An 18,375-nucleotide genomic window follows, 5' to 3' on the forward strand; every position below is an offset into this window, starting at 1 on the left:
ACAAACTTAGTAAAAATTACAGTACTAAATGTATTAAAGCATACAATACTAATAGAACATTTTCAATTTAAATCTACTATACGCTGTTTCTTTGTACATTGGGTGGATAAAAAACGATACCCATGGTATCGACCTATGTTAAAGAAAACTGACTTTCATTTTGTTCCCAACAAACATTTGAAGTAACAAGAATGTTATGACAAGAAAATACTTTTTCATGATCTAATGTTGACCTGGAATGTTAAAAAACTTTATCTAATGTAAAATATAAAACAAAACTGTATGTAAGCAATTATCACCATTTATATTTTGATGCAGTTCTAAGTAAAATTTTTTATAAAAATTAAAAAAAAAAAAAAGTTTAAAATAAATTTCTTACAATTTAAACTGCATTAAATGATTTTAAAATTTAGCTTTGTACAAAATTTTCCTTTAAACCTGATACCATGCTACACTTTAGTTTAATATCTTTTTAATAAAAATTTACTTCATGTATTGTATATAAAATACTAAAAAAAAGTTTTTGGACTGTATCTAGATTTACATAAATATATATACAAATTTGAAAAATATTGTGTTTTTTTTAATTCATTAAGTTTAATATCAATTTCTAAACTTGAATTAAATGCATAAAAAGTTTAACATTCTTAATTCGGAATCAATTTTAAAGTTACTCAAAGTTGTTTAGTCAACCTTATGTTTTGTTTACAGGTTTTTACTGTTATTATATACTAAACTGGTCAGTCAACTTTATATTAGAGTCATTAACAAGTTGCTAAATAATTGTAATTAACTCACCTTTTTGGTTTTTTTGGTACTAACAGTGTTCAAACTCTTAGTTAAAACTATCAATTGCGATAATTTTCTTTTTAACTTAAACAGTTCACTTACTTTTGAAATTTAATTCAATTTACAGTAATAGTTAAACGATAAAATCATTACATATAACTATCTAAACCTTGTTATACCTTTGATAAAGTTTTAAAACTGGCTTTAACAATTAGTTTAAATGTAGTTCAAAAAAAAAATCTAAAATTCTGTACTAAAATCTTTGCATTTTCATAACGTATAGCTTCGGAAGGTTTACTAGTAAAATTGTATTATAATCAGCTTTAAGGGACTTAAGTATTTTATCTTTAAATTAAACTATATATATTTTAAGTGTTGTACTATGTACTGTGTATGTAAGCTGTGACCAAAATAGTTACAAAAAAGTAACCTTTGAAAAATGTAGATTTTTGTCAAGTTTTAATTTAAATGATCAGAAAATACGAAAGCTTTATTTACATATAGTTATTAAACAGAGTTTGTTATAGAACAATAAATTATAGTTTACTGAACGACAAAAACACATTCAAAATATTTGGTCCTACTACCTAGTGCACAAAGAACCATTCGGTTTTCGTAAGTTTTATTATATATTTTTTCAGTATAAAAAGTTCTGAACTTATACTTAATATGTGTATTCCGAATACTACATTTAACTAACTATAGTAAAATAATATTCTCTGAGAAAAACATACAAAAATAAAGTGTATTTTCAAATGATCAGTTACAAAAATAAAAATAAATAAATAAAAAAATTAAATAGAAACAATAATAAAAAAAGTTTAAGATGAATAACAAAAAAAGATTTTATTGGGTTGACAAGTGTGTTAGCGGACCAAATGTGGAAAAACTTAGTCCTTGGAGGGTCGGAGCTTTCATTTATAACACGAAAATTGCATAATTAATTTTACAAATAACAAAATTGCAAGTCTAACTTTTACATATTTTCTTTCTCCGGCCGCAAGTTTTACCTTTTATGGGCCGTATCATGTTTTGCTCATCATGAGCCGCAGTTTTCCAAATTCCGACCCCTGGTGTAGTGTAATTTTTAAAATTTGGTTTAGCGGTTCGGATTTGCACGGTCGCAGGCTGCAGTATTACCTTACGTGGGCTAGATTCAACTTAATTTGCTAAACATTGGTGGATCGCACCTGGCCCCCAGGTCGTACGTTGCCCACTCGAATATATAGTAATACATTCTTAAAAATGACATACTTTTTTTTGAGAAGAGTTTAACCTACTAAACAATTACATTTCAATTATAATCATAACACTATTAATCTTTTTTTATATTTTTTGCATTTTGATTTTTTTAAATTAGAGTAATTTTTTTATGAAAACCTATCATAAAATTATATTAAAAACTGCTTATAATTATTATATCATGCTTTTACTGAAAATATGATGCTAGTTTGCGAAGAACATATCTAAAAGTTTGGTTAAACTTAAAAACAAAAATTAAACTTGTGAAAAAGGTTGATTAAACTAACAAAGTCAAAACAGAACTTGAAAAATATTTTACAGTTTTTTATGTCAAAAACTAGTTTATAAAGTCAAAAAAAATTTTCTGAAGTGTAAATAAAAACTAAAAAAACAAAAAATAAAGTTATTGAAAAACTTAATAAAGAAGTTTCAAGATGGCACAAATAAAAAGCCACCAATTAGTTTAAAATACAAACAAATACATTTTTAGGTTTTTATTTCTTCTGATCAAATTTAAGTTGGAAAAAAGCTTTAATTGTAAAATAGAAACATTAACTTAAAAAATTTAATAAACTTTGTTTTTTTTTAAACCAGCGTTACTTATGTGGCATAAACTGTGCTTGTTATAAATATATTGTAAGAAATAATTTATTGAATTATTAAAATATATAACATAGTTTTCAAGCAGCTGTTACTAGAACTTTCTACAATAAGGTAAATGTTTCAAAAAATTAACTACTTTTAATAAATATTAATAATGCTTTGTTAATAATAGTATAAGGATAATAGTTTTGGAATGCATTCTAAACCTTTGAAAATATAAGTATAGAAGATTCAATTAAAACTAACTGTTTTCAACAGCATTTGTTTATTTTAAATTTATAGTTTGATTTGTACTATATATATTACTGTTTTATTAACGTTAGAACAAAATAATATAACAAACTTTTAAGATAAGTTATTTCCTTTCATAAAGGCTATTAAAAAGGTTAGACAAAAATAAAGCTTTTTTAAGTTAAAACTAAAGAAAAGAAAAGCAGTGCTCACACCTTGTATTGTACACTTCCATGGGATATTTTGTACTTTCTTGTATTTGGGAATAAACCTGCTAGAATAGCCAAAAATTAAATTGTTTATTATCTACATATACAATAGCTTAGCATTTCAAGTTATGTATCATTATAGTTAGGGATGCTAGAATGGAAAATATTTCTTCTGCATTTCAAAGCTGACTTGCAAAAAACAAAAATACTATTTAATTTTTTAGCAAACATATAACAAAAATTGCTATATATGAAGTTTAGGTATAATTCAAAGTTCACTATGATTTAAGAATTGAAACCCTATATATTAAATAAAACTTAGTTTTGTCATTAGCTGTTATTTCATATAGCTACTTATTATTTTTAGGAACATACTCATAAAGTTTAATCAATTAAATGGATAAATAACAGTTAGTTTGAATTTTTACTGTAAGCAAGAAGTGTGGTTTACAATATAGTGGTTTAATTAATTAGAATATTTTCAATTAGAAATGGTGCAGTTGTAGTGAAGTTACTATGTTTATTTAATGAAAATACAACTATTAGTTTAGAAAACTTTAAAAAGACCAATAAATTGTTTATAACTAGCTTAAATACTTAGTTTAGCTTTAATTTAAAATGTAATCAATAAAGTATACTTAATGATATCAAATATACACATAAAGTTCTATAGATAAGTCAAAAGATTTTAAAATTACACTAAATATTAAAAAAAAATTTAACATAAGTATTCCAAAAAATACAGTGAGATTCATAATATAGTAACAAAACATCTATTTGCTAAATAGATATTTGTATAGAGATTTAGATTTATTATCAAGTTATCTACTTAAAGTTAAAATAGCAGTGCTAGTAATAAATATTAAATTTTAATAAAATTCCCTTTTAACATTATTTTGTTAATTAATAGTTTTATATAACTTAACATTAAAAGGTATAAAATATTTGCGTTTAAAAGGAAGTAAAATACTTTTGTAATTATAAGGTTCAAAAACTAGTAAATTAAATGTCCTTATTTTATATTTAATAACTAATGTAATTAGAATTTGTCATAAGTTTTTATAAACAAAAGTTTAGTTTAAGAGACACTTAGTTGTTAAGAGTTTGAATACATGCAAATCTCATACAACTATTAGTTTAATTTATTGTAATGAAAATGGAATATAAATAAAATAATTCATTTGATACCTCTAGCTGTAATACATAAATGGCAGTATTTAGTGAGACTTGGATGATATTTATGTTTCAAATAGAATTTTATATATCTAAAATATTATACTTATACTATTAAAATTTATAGACCTTCAACTTGAGTCCTCTCAATTTTTAATGTGATTTATGGATTTTAAATAATAATGTATAATGGGTCCAACACAAGTCAAAATGCAAAAAGTTCAGTTCCAAATTCTAAAGAAGTTCTGCACACGTTTATGATGGATCACAACTTTACCAAACCTTCAGTAGAGCGACCTCCTGCTATTGGTGAAGAACAAGGTCATGATGATCATAGCAACAGTAGTATCAGTGGAAAATCAGAAGTTTCTAATTCTACTCCAAGGTGCTTAGTTATAATTAATACGGAAATAGAGGAAGTTATAGTAATAAAAAAAATTAAATGTTTTATTACTCTTATTCTTGTAATTAGTTGGTAAAATGATAAATTTTATAAGAATTGAGAAAAATGGTTAATAATATAAGAAACCTTTAAGTGATGAAAATAGTTACTTAACTATTAAAAAACTTACTAGAATTAAAAAAAAGTAAGAAATGTTTCCTTTACTACTAACATATTAAATTTTTAAAAGTCTGTTACCAATATACTGCAATTTGCTCTATTTGTTTATTTAATTTTATATATAAATGAATTTATATTTAAATGCAAAGTGTTTTGAATCAACTAAGCTGCTGCAGTAGCTAAATTATTTAAGTCTAAAATTTATACACTAAATTTAAAAGTTTGCTTTAGAATGAGCTGGAAGCTACTATTACAAGATAGTTTTGCATTTCATTTTTTACTACTTTAAATGGTAAAGTAACTATTTTTTTCTTTCTAATAGCTTTACTTAAAAATACAGAAGAAACGATGCTGATCTTGGTTATGAACCTGATGGCTCTGCATCAAACTTACCTTCTCATGAAAAGTGGAAGATTTCACTGCACAACTTATTGGGCGACACTGATGGGGTCAGATTGTTTAATGAATATCTAAAAGAAATCAAAGAAGAGCAAATTTTGAATGCCTGGTGGGCGATGAAGGGCTATCAAGAGTATGGTTTGAAAAAAATTCATTCTGCAAACTCCTCTGCTGCATCGTCAACCACCGGACCTATCATCAGTGACCAAAGTATGGATGAGGAAACAAGAAAGAAAAGGTTAGTACAAAATTTAAACTATTACTTTCAAATTTAGCAGAAATATATAGTTCTCTTTGAAAGTTTTTCTTGAATACACTAGCTAATAAAAAGTTTAGTTATAATTGAGTGATAATAACATAAATTATGGTTTTTATTTAACTATTTTGGCTTTAAATAATTTTGAATTATGTGAGAAATTTATAACTTTTGTTAAAAAAATTCTTAATTAATTAATTTTTAGATAAAAGGACTAAGTAAAAAAAAATATACCTAATAACAAACTGTATAAACTTTACTGACTTTTAGATTAATTTTATAAAATAATTAAACAGGTATCAGTTAGCAAGGAAAATTTACCATGAATATTTAGACAATGAGCATGCTGATGATCATGTGAAAATATTAGTGAAAGATGCCACTAAAACATACATACGCCGTCAATTCAAATCTTCAAAAGTTTGTATTTTGTTGAATGTATTTTATCTAAATTTAATATCATTAAACTTATTTAACATTTATGGAAAATTTTACTGCGTATTAATTTAGTTTTTTATCAATCTGTCAAAATTCTTTTTTTTTATTATATAATATATATTTATAAGCTATTGTAATATTTATTTTAAATTCTATTAAATTGAAAACTAATTTGTTTATAAGACAATAAAAGTTTTGGAGGGGTTTAGAACTGATTTTTAAAAAGGAGAGGTATTGTACACATATGGGTGAAAATAACTAATGCATGTCAACCATCACATTAAAAATCAAAACTTTTTAATTGTTGGCAGTATTGCCCCCCTATGTTTGGAAACTTCAGATTTAGACAAAACTCTTAGCTGCTTTTATTTTATATTTTATACTTTATCTACCTAAGCTGTACTTTTTTCATTATTTAATATTTTTTTAGAAAAATCAATACTTCTTGGATAGAGATTTATTTTTACAAGCCCAAAACGAGATTGAGCGAAATGTAGAAAAAAACTCTTACAAAGATTTTCTTATCAGCAATATTTTCAAAAATCTAGCATCTCAATATGAAGGAGTGAATTACAAAGTTTCTTCAAATCAACAGAATTACCCTAATCAGGTAGTAAATAAAAAATGTTAATAAATCTTTTAACAAAGTATTGTTGATTTTGTTTTTCACTAAAAAACTATTTGAAATATTTACCCTTTTAGTTATTATTTTAACGTAAAAAAATTCTTATACAACAATATAATATAGTTTGTCATTTTTAATTGAAGTTAGTTAAGCTTGAATTTAGTTTAATACTTAATAAAAAGTATTATATTTCTAGAATATTATTCAACCAACTTGTAATTTTTTCTCTTGATTATTAAAATTATTGTTATCATTTTTATTACAATATCTTATACTTTATTTATTGTATAACATTAATTTAGTGTAATCTAAATCATTTGTTTTAGTATAGTAAAATTGATTCTAATTTCATAGTAATGGAAACTTTTTCAAACAAGCTTTAGTAAAATAACAGTTTTTACTGTTTAAAAACAGAATACAATGCATTAATTGCATATAGTAGTAGCATAAGTTATGAACTTAGCTATTTTATATCATTTTACAGGTAAATAATACAGTAAAGTTAAGCAAGCCTTCAGGAACTGAGTCACCTTCTCAAATAGCAAGGCAATTTACTAATCTCACAGCTATTCCTGAAGAAAAAGAATGGACTCCAGCACCGTTCGTTTATTACTATTGTTTTTTTTATAATTTATACTATATTGAACTATCCATGTTGAAACTAGCGTTTTATACTTTATTGTAACACTTTACTGAATTTAAAATTGATTTTGTTGTTTTTTGGTATAACAATGATCAAAAAATTTAGCTGTTAAAAATCTAAAGTTCAGCAACATTAACTAGTAATTAAACTGTAAATGTAAAATTTTGCTACAGACGGATGAAGAATGGAAGTAGCCAGGCTCACTTAAAACATGCAACACCAATGATGAATTCTACTGTTCACAAGGTCAAAAGCCCCTATGGTGTGTCAGGAAGAACGGTTGGTGTATTTGCAAGTATTTTTATAAATAAAAAAAATTTTGCCCCAAATGTTTTATATAATGCATGTTGGCTTAATTTTTTGTAAATTGATGCTATTAATATTTACTTACTTACTACATGAGTAGAGAATTTTGCAAAACATTCAAAGTAGTACCTTGATTCTATTTAAGCTTAAATTGTACAACATTTTTTCAGTTTACTTTATACAAATGCCGCAACAATTTTTACAACATTAAAACAATTCCAGACAACTTCCGCGCATCCTTACTACGTTGGAGGTCACACGACCAGTGGCTACCAGAATCCCGCCCCATCGGCTGTTGGCAGCGACCAGACTTCGAACAGCAAATCATCAGACACCAACAACGACGATGGCAGCTCGATTGTGGAAGGCCCTGCAGTTCACTCTTCATCAAAAAGCCACAACTGCCGCAAAGGTTAGGGCTAATATGTATTGTAACAGTGACTGCTGTAAAACATTGTTTTATGTTTGCATGGCTTTTACCAGTAGTGAAATTTTATGTTGTTAGCTAGTTAAGAAGTTAGCCCAAACACATAAAGTTTTTGCCAATTGATTTTGATTTTTTTTGTGTTTCTCATGTTGATATGAAGTACTTACTAAATCTTGTTTGATTCTGATCAAAACAAGTTAGTTAAAATCAGCAAAACTTAAACTAATTGAAGTTGTTGAACTTTATCAAAACAATAATTGATTAAATATTTTTAATTAAATATTTAATTAAAAAAATATTTAACATACTACATATTTTTACTCTATTAGTAATGTACAGCTTGCCGAGTTCACGTTTTTAATGTAATCAATAGTTAAATTTTTCATCCTTATATTTCATTTTATTTTGTACATTCCTACAGTTCGTTTGTATTTGTACCTTCTTTTAAAACTTTGTTACTGCTATTTAAGTTTTCAAAGTTTAACCGAGACACAATTTTTCTCAATCATATTAAACTAGTTTTTATAAATTTATGTTAAAAATGGTACAAAGTTTAAAGCTAAAAATTACATGGCAGCTGTGTGGGGAGAATTAGTTCCTCCACATTTTTAGCCGCCCCTAGTCGCTACTTGATATGAATAAGCTTTATGTAACTGTGTAAAAACGCAATAGATAAATTTCTGATAATTATTTCTAAATTGTATTGTTTATTATCAAAATTAAAAAGCTTTTAGGAATAAATTACTTACACTTAAATTACTGAAATTCATACTTTAATAAAAAAAAAGTTTAAGTTATGACTGAAACGGTATTCAAAAATGAATTAGTTAAATAAGTGTGCATTCTTTTTGATTATAGAAAAAATATAGACTATCAAGTTTAAAGTATTTTATTACCGGAAAAATGCAATTTAAAAGTATATTTATTTTATATTTATTAATTCTATTGAAGTACATACTCATTTATGATAAATAAAGTTTAATTTAATCTTTCGGTTGAACTTCAACGGCTATTTTTAGGAAATTTCAATTCAGTTTAGTGCACTCTGATCTATAATCCGCTCAGTAGTGTGCGAAAATTTTCAATCGCTGCTTATGTATTATGCTCTGACATTAGCGGTTTTCCATTGGTTTCCTATTTATGCACCGAAATATGATGGTGAGTATTTCGAACATACAAAAGAAAAAGACTTATGCTATTTTGGTGAACGGCGAAATAGGCGTTTTTACGTATTTTAGAAGTGTTTTATTTCATTAAATATTATATAAGTTTTAACTGTTTAAGCTGCTGTACTTTCAAAAGTATTTGATAACACGTAAAAAAATGCTTTTTTTATTAAGAAAAACTCTAATAATACTTATGTGTTTTTGTTAGATTTTTAATATTGTTTTAAATAAGTAATATTGATTACTGAAAAGTCTTTCAACATTAAGAATGTATAGTAGACTAAGTTAAGTGATTTGATTAAATATAAAAACTTCACGGCAATTTATTTTCTTTTATGATCCATTTCTTTGAAATTAAATAAGTTACACGAGCTGAATTATGTCTAACAAAAAAGTTATAACTAAAAACTAATTGATAGAAAAATTTAATTTAATATATTATTTAATAACAATAAATTAGTTTAACCAAAGGTTTAAGTTGAGGACTTCTATAGTTTAGATAAAGTATGTAGACAATTAAAAGTGTAGTAATATGTATAAAAAAGATTGTTTGATAAAACTTTTATAAAAATTTCTAAAATCTAGAAATGTTTTAAGTTTTACTAAATTTGTTTTTAATGTTAAAAAAAATTACCACTTGATAATAAAAAATTTCAATTATACTATATATGTTTATTACATATTTTCAATGTGTTTCACTTCAGAAAAATTAGAATTTTTAGCTTCTATACCACAATTTTTTTTTAGTTTCTTGTTTTGTAATTTTTTTTTAGTGGTAGCCAAAGATTTTCAATACTTAAGAACAATACAAAATGCATTATGACAAACAGTTTTTCATCTTTTAGTAATGTTGTTTTTCATGTTGTTCAAACAATGTTATATATAAACAGTATTGTAATTTTTTGCAATATACACATTCAAACTTTCTTATAAAAATAAAAACTTGAATAAACTCATCCACGATTGGTTGGTTTTAACAATTCATATTTATCTATTTTTTCTTCAGAACGTTACCACCACCGCACCATTCAGAGATGCGACTTGCTACCCCCTCCTCCGTCCAATTTCCAGGCTCGCCCCAAAAAGTAAGCCATGTTTTCTTTGCTCAAGTAAAACTACGTTTAAGTTCGACCAATTAACTTTTATTGATATGTTTCTCAGACTATTTTGATAGTTGTTCACAAAATTTTTAAAAGCTATGCGCAGTAAATTGTAAGAGAATGGAATCTGTGCACAGTAAACTATTTACTATATAGTTGCAATAACTAAAAATAATCAAGTTCTCAAAATATTCTTTTTTTGTAAATATATATTAGAAGTCATTAAAATTTAACAAAAAATACTTAGTTTTGTAAAATAAACATCTATTTTGGAAGTTTTTTTTTACTCAGCAAAATTTCTGTGCGCAGCATAAAACACATATTTTTTAGTTTTACTTTATAAATCTGGTATAAGATAGTTTGTTCCATTATATACTAAAAGCTAAATTTTTAGATGATTGGTGTACTTTTTTCTGTTAGTCTCAAATAAGTATGTTTTTAAACTTGTATGTTAAAATTAAAAACTAGCAATTTAACTCCTAATCTTTTAGATTGTTTTCTTCTACTTTTTGTTTTTTTAAAGATCTAATTAATTGTAGTTAGTATTAATCATTAATTACTCTTTTAATAGCTTTAGCTGTGTTAAACTTTAATTCTTCTTTACTTATTCCTTTTGAAAAGTACAAACTTGTTGCTTATATAATAGTACTCAAGTAGTTATAAGAAACTTGTTTGTCAACCTTAAAAAGTGTGAGTGAAATTTGTCACAAAAGTTTGCATTGTAACAAAATAACGTTGCTGTGCATCCGCTATCCATGTTGCGCGATTGCCCATGTAGAAAAGATCAATAAAATCGATAGTCGAACTTTAAAATGAATAAGTTCATTTGTTTATCCGAGTTAGCAGTTCTAATGTTAAGCTTTAAAAAACATCACTTATTACGATTATAGTTGTTATTGTCACAACACCTATTTGATCAACTTAATTTTTGAAATAGTTTAAAGGTATTTTCGCATAGGTAGTTTTTAGTGTTTTAATTATGGAAACAAGTAATTCTGTAAACAGAATTATTTCAACAACTCGACATGTAAAACACGAAACGTCTTTTTACGCGTTTACGCAATAATGTTTATTTTCGTACTAAAAATAGCAGCGAGTTACGCGACGCGGACCCTCAAACACTTCAAAGTCCACACGCGAAAAACAAGGTTCAACTTAAAGTCGTGCGAGCAAAAAATTTTTTCGGATTTTCATCGAAAAAAAAAAACCAGCGTCTTGTTTTGAGCGGCGAAAATTCCTCGCACTTCACTTTGCGCCGCTCCTCTTTCTCTCCGCCTTCTCCCCCGAAAGCTGCCCTACGGTGCTGGTTCTGTGCTTCAGTGTTTCTTCGTTTTGCTTTCAGCGTTGCGAGAGTGGCGAGATAGAGCATCTGTTATCTGAGCCGCGCAAAAATTTCCTACCCTTTGATCGCGTCCGTTATACGCTTGTTATAGCCGTCGGCTTTTAATAGTGAGATAAAAGCGCTTTCGAGCTTTCTGTGTTCGGTCTGCCTATTTATTTTTCGTTTGTTCCATGTGAGAACAAAATGCACATTGCTGTTCGCTTTCGATCGTCTTGTGCTTTTATGCACGGTTTCAAGTCTCGCCCTCAGCTGATTGATTTCGGTTTCAGATAAAAAAGCTCAGTTCGCGCACACATGAACCAGATCAAACGTGTGACACGCTGACGACGATGGCCAAATCAAAGCAATTAAGCGGCATTGTGACGTAATAAGCAACTTCGCGTGTGTGGCATCTATATTTGCTTCAACTTCATGGAATTCTTTTGATGTTTCAGCGCGCATATGACACGGGCGCTTTCTCTATTCGCCGCAGTGGCGTGCGTTTCAAGTACATTGTGACTTTTTGTGTGTGCGTGGAACACAAAGTTAAAATGAAACATTTGATCCATTCGAATAAAAATTCATCTGCTGCTTTTGCAACGAACTAGTTTGCAATGCTTGTTGTGTGAGGGGCTAATAGAGGTGATTTTTTTTAACTTTCCGGTAGCCGACTGTTGTCTTTTGTCGAAGCAATTTTGTTTGCTGCTCAAACATAAGAAGCTAGAAGCAAAATTTCCACCGACTTTTATGAAAAAAAACACCTCGGCATTCCAGCGGGGGCGGCAAAAATGTTTTATTGCTCACAAAAACTCGAAAGCGGCCGCTTTAATTTGTTTTAAGTGCTCCCCGCTTGTTTTTATTACCCCTACATGTTGTGCTTCCACACACACAAGAATACTGAGCGAAATTTCTGTTTGATTATTTGTTTTTGTCGCCCGTTCGCTTTGCACGCAAAGGCTTTAGCGCTCTCGTGAGTGTTGCTGAATGAATGAAAAAAAAAAGTTTATTTTTGTTTTCCTTTTATGTCGGATTTTGCGCCGTCACCACACGTATTTATGTTTTTACAACCGCCATTGTTTATTCGTCTCAGTGGTTAATGGCTTTGATATTGATCTTTGAACTGTTTGCTTTTATTTTCTTAACTATTTGAGTGTACTGATAAAACACAGCGCATGTTGATTTTTTTTTTGTTCTTTTGTTAGTTTGTGCTTTAATATTGAACTAGTCAACGAGGTTATATTCAGGCACATTTGGATTTGAAAAAACACAACATATCACCTATTACAACTGAACAGTTTTTCTTGTTTGAAGCTCGATTACGAAATTGCTTTTAGAATTTAAACTATTTACTTTTTCAAACAGAATAGACAAGATGCCGGCGATGGCCACGCAAAACCCGAGAGCTTTCTTCGAACTTCTGTGTGAAAAGTTGAAAATTATCGAGGAAAAGCAGAAAAGAATGGAAAAGTTTCGCGTTCAGGTCGGCTAAAATATTACATTGACTTTATATCTATGATGTATGTTTTATTTGTAATTAAAGAAGCAACCATTCAATTTAATTCAGGAACTGAAGTTCGAACATTAAAACAAATAACTTTAAATACATGTTTTTTTTTTGTCAGCCTAAGACTAAATATCACACATTTTTTATATTTATAATAACTGATCATATACTTCAGGTGCGAGACACGATCGACAGCAACGACATCCTGGACAGCCACCTCAGCCGCGTCCAACTGGAAAGTCCCCAGGAACGGCCCGTTTCTCCTCCGCGCTTCAGCAAGCGAGTGCGCCACCCGGCGACCGTTCAGTCGTCGCGCTACCCCGTCAACGACCCGTTTGTGGTGACGTCATCTACGGGCGTCGTCGCCTCCAAGCAGATGATGACGTCCGCGCAGCTGCAGATGCTGCCCATCAGGAGCAAGCCGGTTGCCGGTGACAACCAGGGCCGGGAGGTGCAGATGGGCGTCGTCCCCGAAATAACCAACAACAACGTCCCCGACGTTTCGACGCCCGTGAGTTTTTTTTTATTTACAAAAACATTAAAATATAGTTAATACATGCGAAATATTTTTTCAATTCACTTAGAGCTTTAGAATTAATTTACGATGTTTATAAATTTTCAGCTGAGAGTTACTTTAATGTTATTTAATTTGTTTGATACTTCTGAATGTAAATTTTTTGTTTCAAGCAATACTGATGGTTTTTTAAAACTTCAGATTATTCCTGTCGACAAAACGCGAATGATATCTGCTTGGATTCAAACGCCGAAGCAAGAAAGGTGAGCTTCAGTTTTGATTTTCACTACATGCATATATCTATTACATCTAAAACCCTTACAGCAAAAATGCAGCCTTTGACTTGCACAAAAACAAAAATGTATCATTTTACGGTCGGCTGGCCATAATTTAACGCATTTCACTTCTATGCTCACCGAAGCCTAAAAAAAACCTTACCAGTTTTTGTCTTGCGGCTTAAGAAGGCTTAAAACGAATTATTTTCCACCGTAAAAAAAGCACGAGCAAAAACTTCGAAGCGTTTCAAAACTGCGAAGCCTTTGTGAAAGTTTGAGTCGAAATTGGCTTGACTCATAATTGAGCTTCACATTTCAACTGGGAATAAGTTTTTTTAATGAGTGGATGACTGAGGCCACATCAAAGCGATGAGGCACTCAAGCCACTTTTCTCACTTTTCCTTTTTGTTCTTTTCATTTCGCCGTTTTCTGTGTGCGAAGCTCATAGGTGCGCGGTTAGCCGAGCTTTATGTACTTTTCGCTGCGAAAACCAGAAACGAAGTCTTTTCATGTTTTTTCTTCTTTTCTGGTGAAAATTCTCGCGTGAGCAAGTTGTTTATCACTGAATTACGTGCTGGCTTTTTGATTGTTATGGGAGTTTATTGCAGTTGAAGCTTTGTTTGAAGTAGTATATAAAAGAATGATTAATTGATAATGACTTTTAATTCTCCAAGGCTTTTATCTTTCTTTTTGAACGCATTATGTAAGCTTTCGCACGAAAATTTTTTTCTAATAAATTGAGATTGAGTTTAAAAAGCCTTTACTTAACTTTATTATTAATAAAAAGAGTTTGTTTGGTATATGATTTGTAGAATAAATGTTCTTAAAAGTATTAATAAGCGTATAAAAAGGTGTTGAAAAGTAGCAATATTTTACAACACAAACTGTTTTTAAGTTTTAGTTTGTGTATTAATATCTAAATTTTGGGAAGAAAACTTGGAAGCAACTTTTACAATATTTAAATGCTTTTATTACAATTATGTTACAATTCTTAACTAAATAAACCACTTTGCCACAAACTAAAGAAGTTAAAGTTTTACCATGAAAATATAAAATAGTTTACTTTAAGGCATTACTCATAGAAGTTTGCAAAAAAGAAACACCACAAGTTTTGAAAATTATAAAATTAAAAAAACTTGTCTTTTTATTAACATTGTAACTTAAAACTAAACATTCGTTTTAACATTTTTTTTTAATAAACAGTTTAAGTTTAACAATAAACCACAATACAGGTCCCGCCGGCTCGCAAAAGCTAAGCTGCCGGCCAATGCTTCCGGGGACAGTTCGGGGGAAATACCCGCTTACGTGAACCCGGTGAGCAGCACTGGGGTGACGAGCAGCCACTCTGCCAGCTTCTTCGGCCCAATCTCGGTTCTGGCCCAGGACCCGTGCATGCCCCTGCTCGATCAACCGGACGCCGGAACCACAATCGAGGAGGTGAAAAGGCGGTTGATCGAGGAAACGGAAAACCGCAGCGAGGAATTACCGGACTTTCTGCGCCGCGACGACGACGACGAGGACAAAGGCGGCGAGTTCTCGACGGAGGGGATTTCCGAGATGACCACCGTGCTGCTGAAGATGCCGGGGCACGAGTACCCGTACAAGATCACGCACCCCTTCCCCCGCCCCCTCGCCCTGCGCCACCTCAAGACGTACATGCAGTCCGAGCTGAAGGTGCACGTTGATAAGTACCGCTTCTTCTTCAAGACCCACGGCTCGGAGTTTGAGGAGATAAGTGTGGACGGAGACCAGTTGCCGATGTGCGAGGGAAAGGTTAGGGCCAAGCTGCAGAACAACTGAAGAGTTGAAAGGAAACGATCGGATTGAAGTTTTGATGGGAATATTTTGTAGACGCCGGATTCACAGTTTGTGGACGTGTTTGTTTGATGATAGCGAATATTGCTGTCGTCTGTTTCGCGAAACTGACTATTTGTGTTGTTTTTTAAATTTTCCGTCCTAAATTTCGTTTGTCACGCTAACAACTGCCTTAGTTTTAACTTCTTTCTATTTTTTGCGGTCTCTTACTTTTCAGTGACTGTCACAAAGTAGCAGAAACTTTTTTTTAATAATAATTAAAAGTGTGTTAGTTGACTGAATCAAAATAACCTTATTTGTTGTTGTTGTTGGCGTATTAAATGACTTATACTTAACAATTAAAATATTTTCATTCATCTTATATCGTTAATCTTTTACTAGAATTTTCACTAAAAATCTTGACTAATGATAAAAGTATTAAGAAAACTAATCACAGTAATTTTTCAATCTATCTGCTCATGTTGTGTTTTTTAGTTATGTTTGATTCTAAAAAGTTCGAACTACTTATATTTCTACATAGTTTAAATCATAACATTAAAGATTAAATAAATTTAACTGGACTTACTAAAGCTTTGTCGTACAAATACTATGTGTCTATAGTTTAAGAAAAATTCTTCAAAGCTTACTAATAAAAAATAGTTTAGCAATACATGTATATATGTATATCTATTTAGTCATTGAGTTTTTAACATTAAAAAAATAAATCACGTCTCTACATTTGAGCCGTGTAGTTTCTTTATACCTCTTTGGTTTCTTCTTGTTTTTGTTTATTTTCGAAGCCGTTAACCTCTTTTTATTCGTATTTGGCGCGTTTTCAGTGCTGCTAAACTCGAATCGGGAAACTTTCTGATGATAAAATTAATTATGTGCTTGTTTTTTTACTCCTTTTTGCTAACGATAATCAAGTCGTCGATTTTTCATCATCCTTAAGATTGTGACGAACATCAGTTTGCTTATTATTTTCTTTTGTTATTGTTATTCGGCTTTAAAAAAACACAAAATTTTCACACTCGCTCTTAAAGCTCTCAGGAAGTTTTCGCTTCTTTTTTTTTTGCATGGGTTTTCGACGCAATACAAAAGTTGGTTTGTAGTAAATTAATTTGTTTTCAGAGAGCAACACTTACGACTATGTATTTCAATATACGCGTTTAACAGAAACTATATGTCACTTATAAACGGGTCTCTGCTAGTAGCGTGATACACAACAAAATATTTTTTGGTTACTCTTGACCAAAATTTACCTTTTTGACTTTTTGTAAGGCTTTTCTTATGAACTAATTTTTTTTTGTTTTACGGATGCTATATTTATAGATTGTGCTTTTGACCTTCGTTAGAATTAAATTATTTATAATAAACTAAAAACATTGGTTTGATGTTTTTTTTTTAATTGTAACACATAACTACATTATTAATCAATTTGAAACAGCTAAAGAAAACTTAAAGAAGAAAAAAAAAGTTATTTTTAGACTTACAAATTAAATATGTATAATAAGTTTTATGAATAAAGCTTTTCAGTATGCCTAACTAATTAAAAATTAGGTGCTACCAGAAATTCCAAAACACAAGATTTTTGTAAATTTAAAGTTTTGTAAACGGGTTATAAAATGAATATGTTAAATTTATTTAAGTTGAAAATACAAAGTAAAAATTTTTAACCTGATTAATTAAATATTATTTAGTATTATTAAATTCAAAGTTAAAATATTAATGTTTTTAAACTACTTTTCTTTTTTGCATTCTTACTTGATTTTTAAAATGTTTATTAATAAACGACATATTCTATTAGTAGCACAAATATGCTCAATACATAACAATTTTATAAAAATTATAAACAATTTTGATGGCAAAGACGCTTTAAAATACGTATGAATTGAATAGAATGAGACATTGATGGAAAAAAAAAATTGAGTTATAATAAACATTATAACAAACTTAGTTAAATCTTTTTTTAATTCTAAAGCAGAGAGGATTTTAATTAAATTCTACAATACGCAAAACTAGAAACTTGTTTATGCGTATTTAAAAGAACGTTTAAGTCGTGAGATATAATTACTTTTTAAAACGTTTTGACAAATATACAAGAAACTGCACGTATAGAACACATGCAAATACAGACCACCGGTTAGATTAACTTGTCTGTATTCATTTTTGTATGCTCATAAAAGTTAATTACTTGGACAGTTTTTACTTATTTAGTAAAAACTACTGTCAGACATTTTTCAAGTTTATGTAGTTTAAACACATAAATAAATGTGCAATTCACAACTAACTAGCTTTAGAAAATATTTAAAAAAATAGTTATTTTCAGTGAGAGTAAGAATATATGAAACATATTTACACTACGTTTAGATTTGAGTTGATAGATGTGATGCCTAAACTTCACACACTGACATTATTATGTAGGTATTAGCTAATAATAATAAATTTATAGTTCGTTTTCTTTTGAAATTAAACTAGTCTTTTTTACTACTTTAACTTTTTTAAAATTATACGTTTAAGATGTTTGAAGGTTGTTTAATATATGTTACAACTGTTCCTTTATTCCTTTTGATAAGTTGTGAACTAAACTACACTGAAGTCAAAAAAATAATCATTTGGTGAAATAAAATAATACAACTGAAAATTAAAAAAATTACTTTCAATTATTTTTTTTCAAAACTTTACATCTCGTGGCTTTAACAACAAATATTTTTAATGTATAACACTCAGCTTTTTGATAGTTGTCAGTTTTACAACCAATTAAAAAAGAGAATTGACTAAACCAGTGTTCCCTAAAA

At 29.0% G+C, this 18,375-nt stretch overlaps 1 protein-coding gene across 1 annotated transcript; it reads left to right on the forward strand.

Moving 5' to 3' along the window:
- Positions 1-4,378: 4,378 nt before the first annotated feature.
- On the forward strand, positions 4,379-16,965 carry LOC145842015 (uncharacterized). Its single transcript, XM_082949361.1, has 12 exons — positions 4,379-4,632; positions 5,150-5,446; positions 5,761-5,884; positions 6,333-6,512; positions 7,012-7,127; positions 7,344-7,449; positions 7,699-7,888; positions 10,076-10,154; positions 12,853-12,970; positions 13,170-13,505; positions 13,710-13,771; positions 15,016-16,965. The coding sequence occupies exons 1-12, from the start codon at positions 4,430-4,432 to the stop codon at positions 15,581-15,583; spliced, it is 2,379 nt and encodes a 792-aa protein (XP_082805487.1). The 5' UTR covers positions 4,379-4,429; the 3' UTR covers positions 15,584-16,965.
- Positions 16,966-18,375: the final 1,410 nt, after the last annotated feature.

Source organism: Thalia democratica, chromosome 8 (genome assembly GCF_965202585.1).
Source record: "Thalia democratica chromosome 8, ktThaDemo2.hap1.1, whole genome shotgun sequence".
In the NCBI taxonomy this organism is placed as follows: domain Eukaryota; kingdom Metazoa; phylum Chordata; class Thaliacea; order Salpida; family Salpidae; genus Thalia; species Thalia democratica.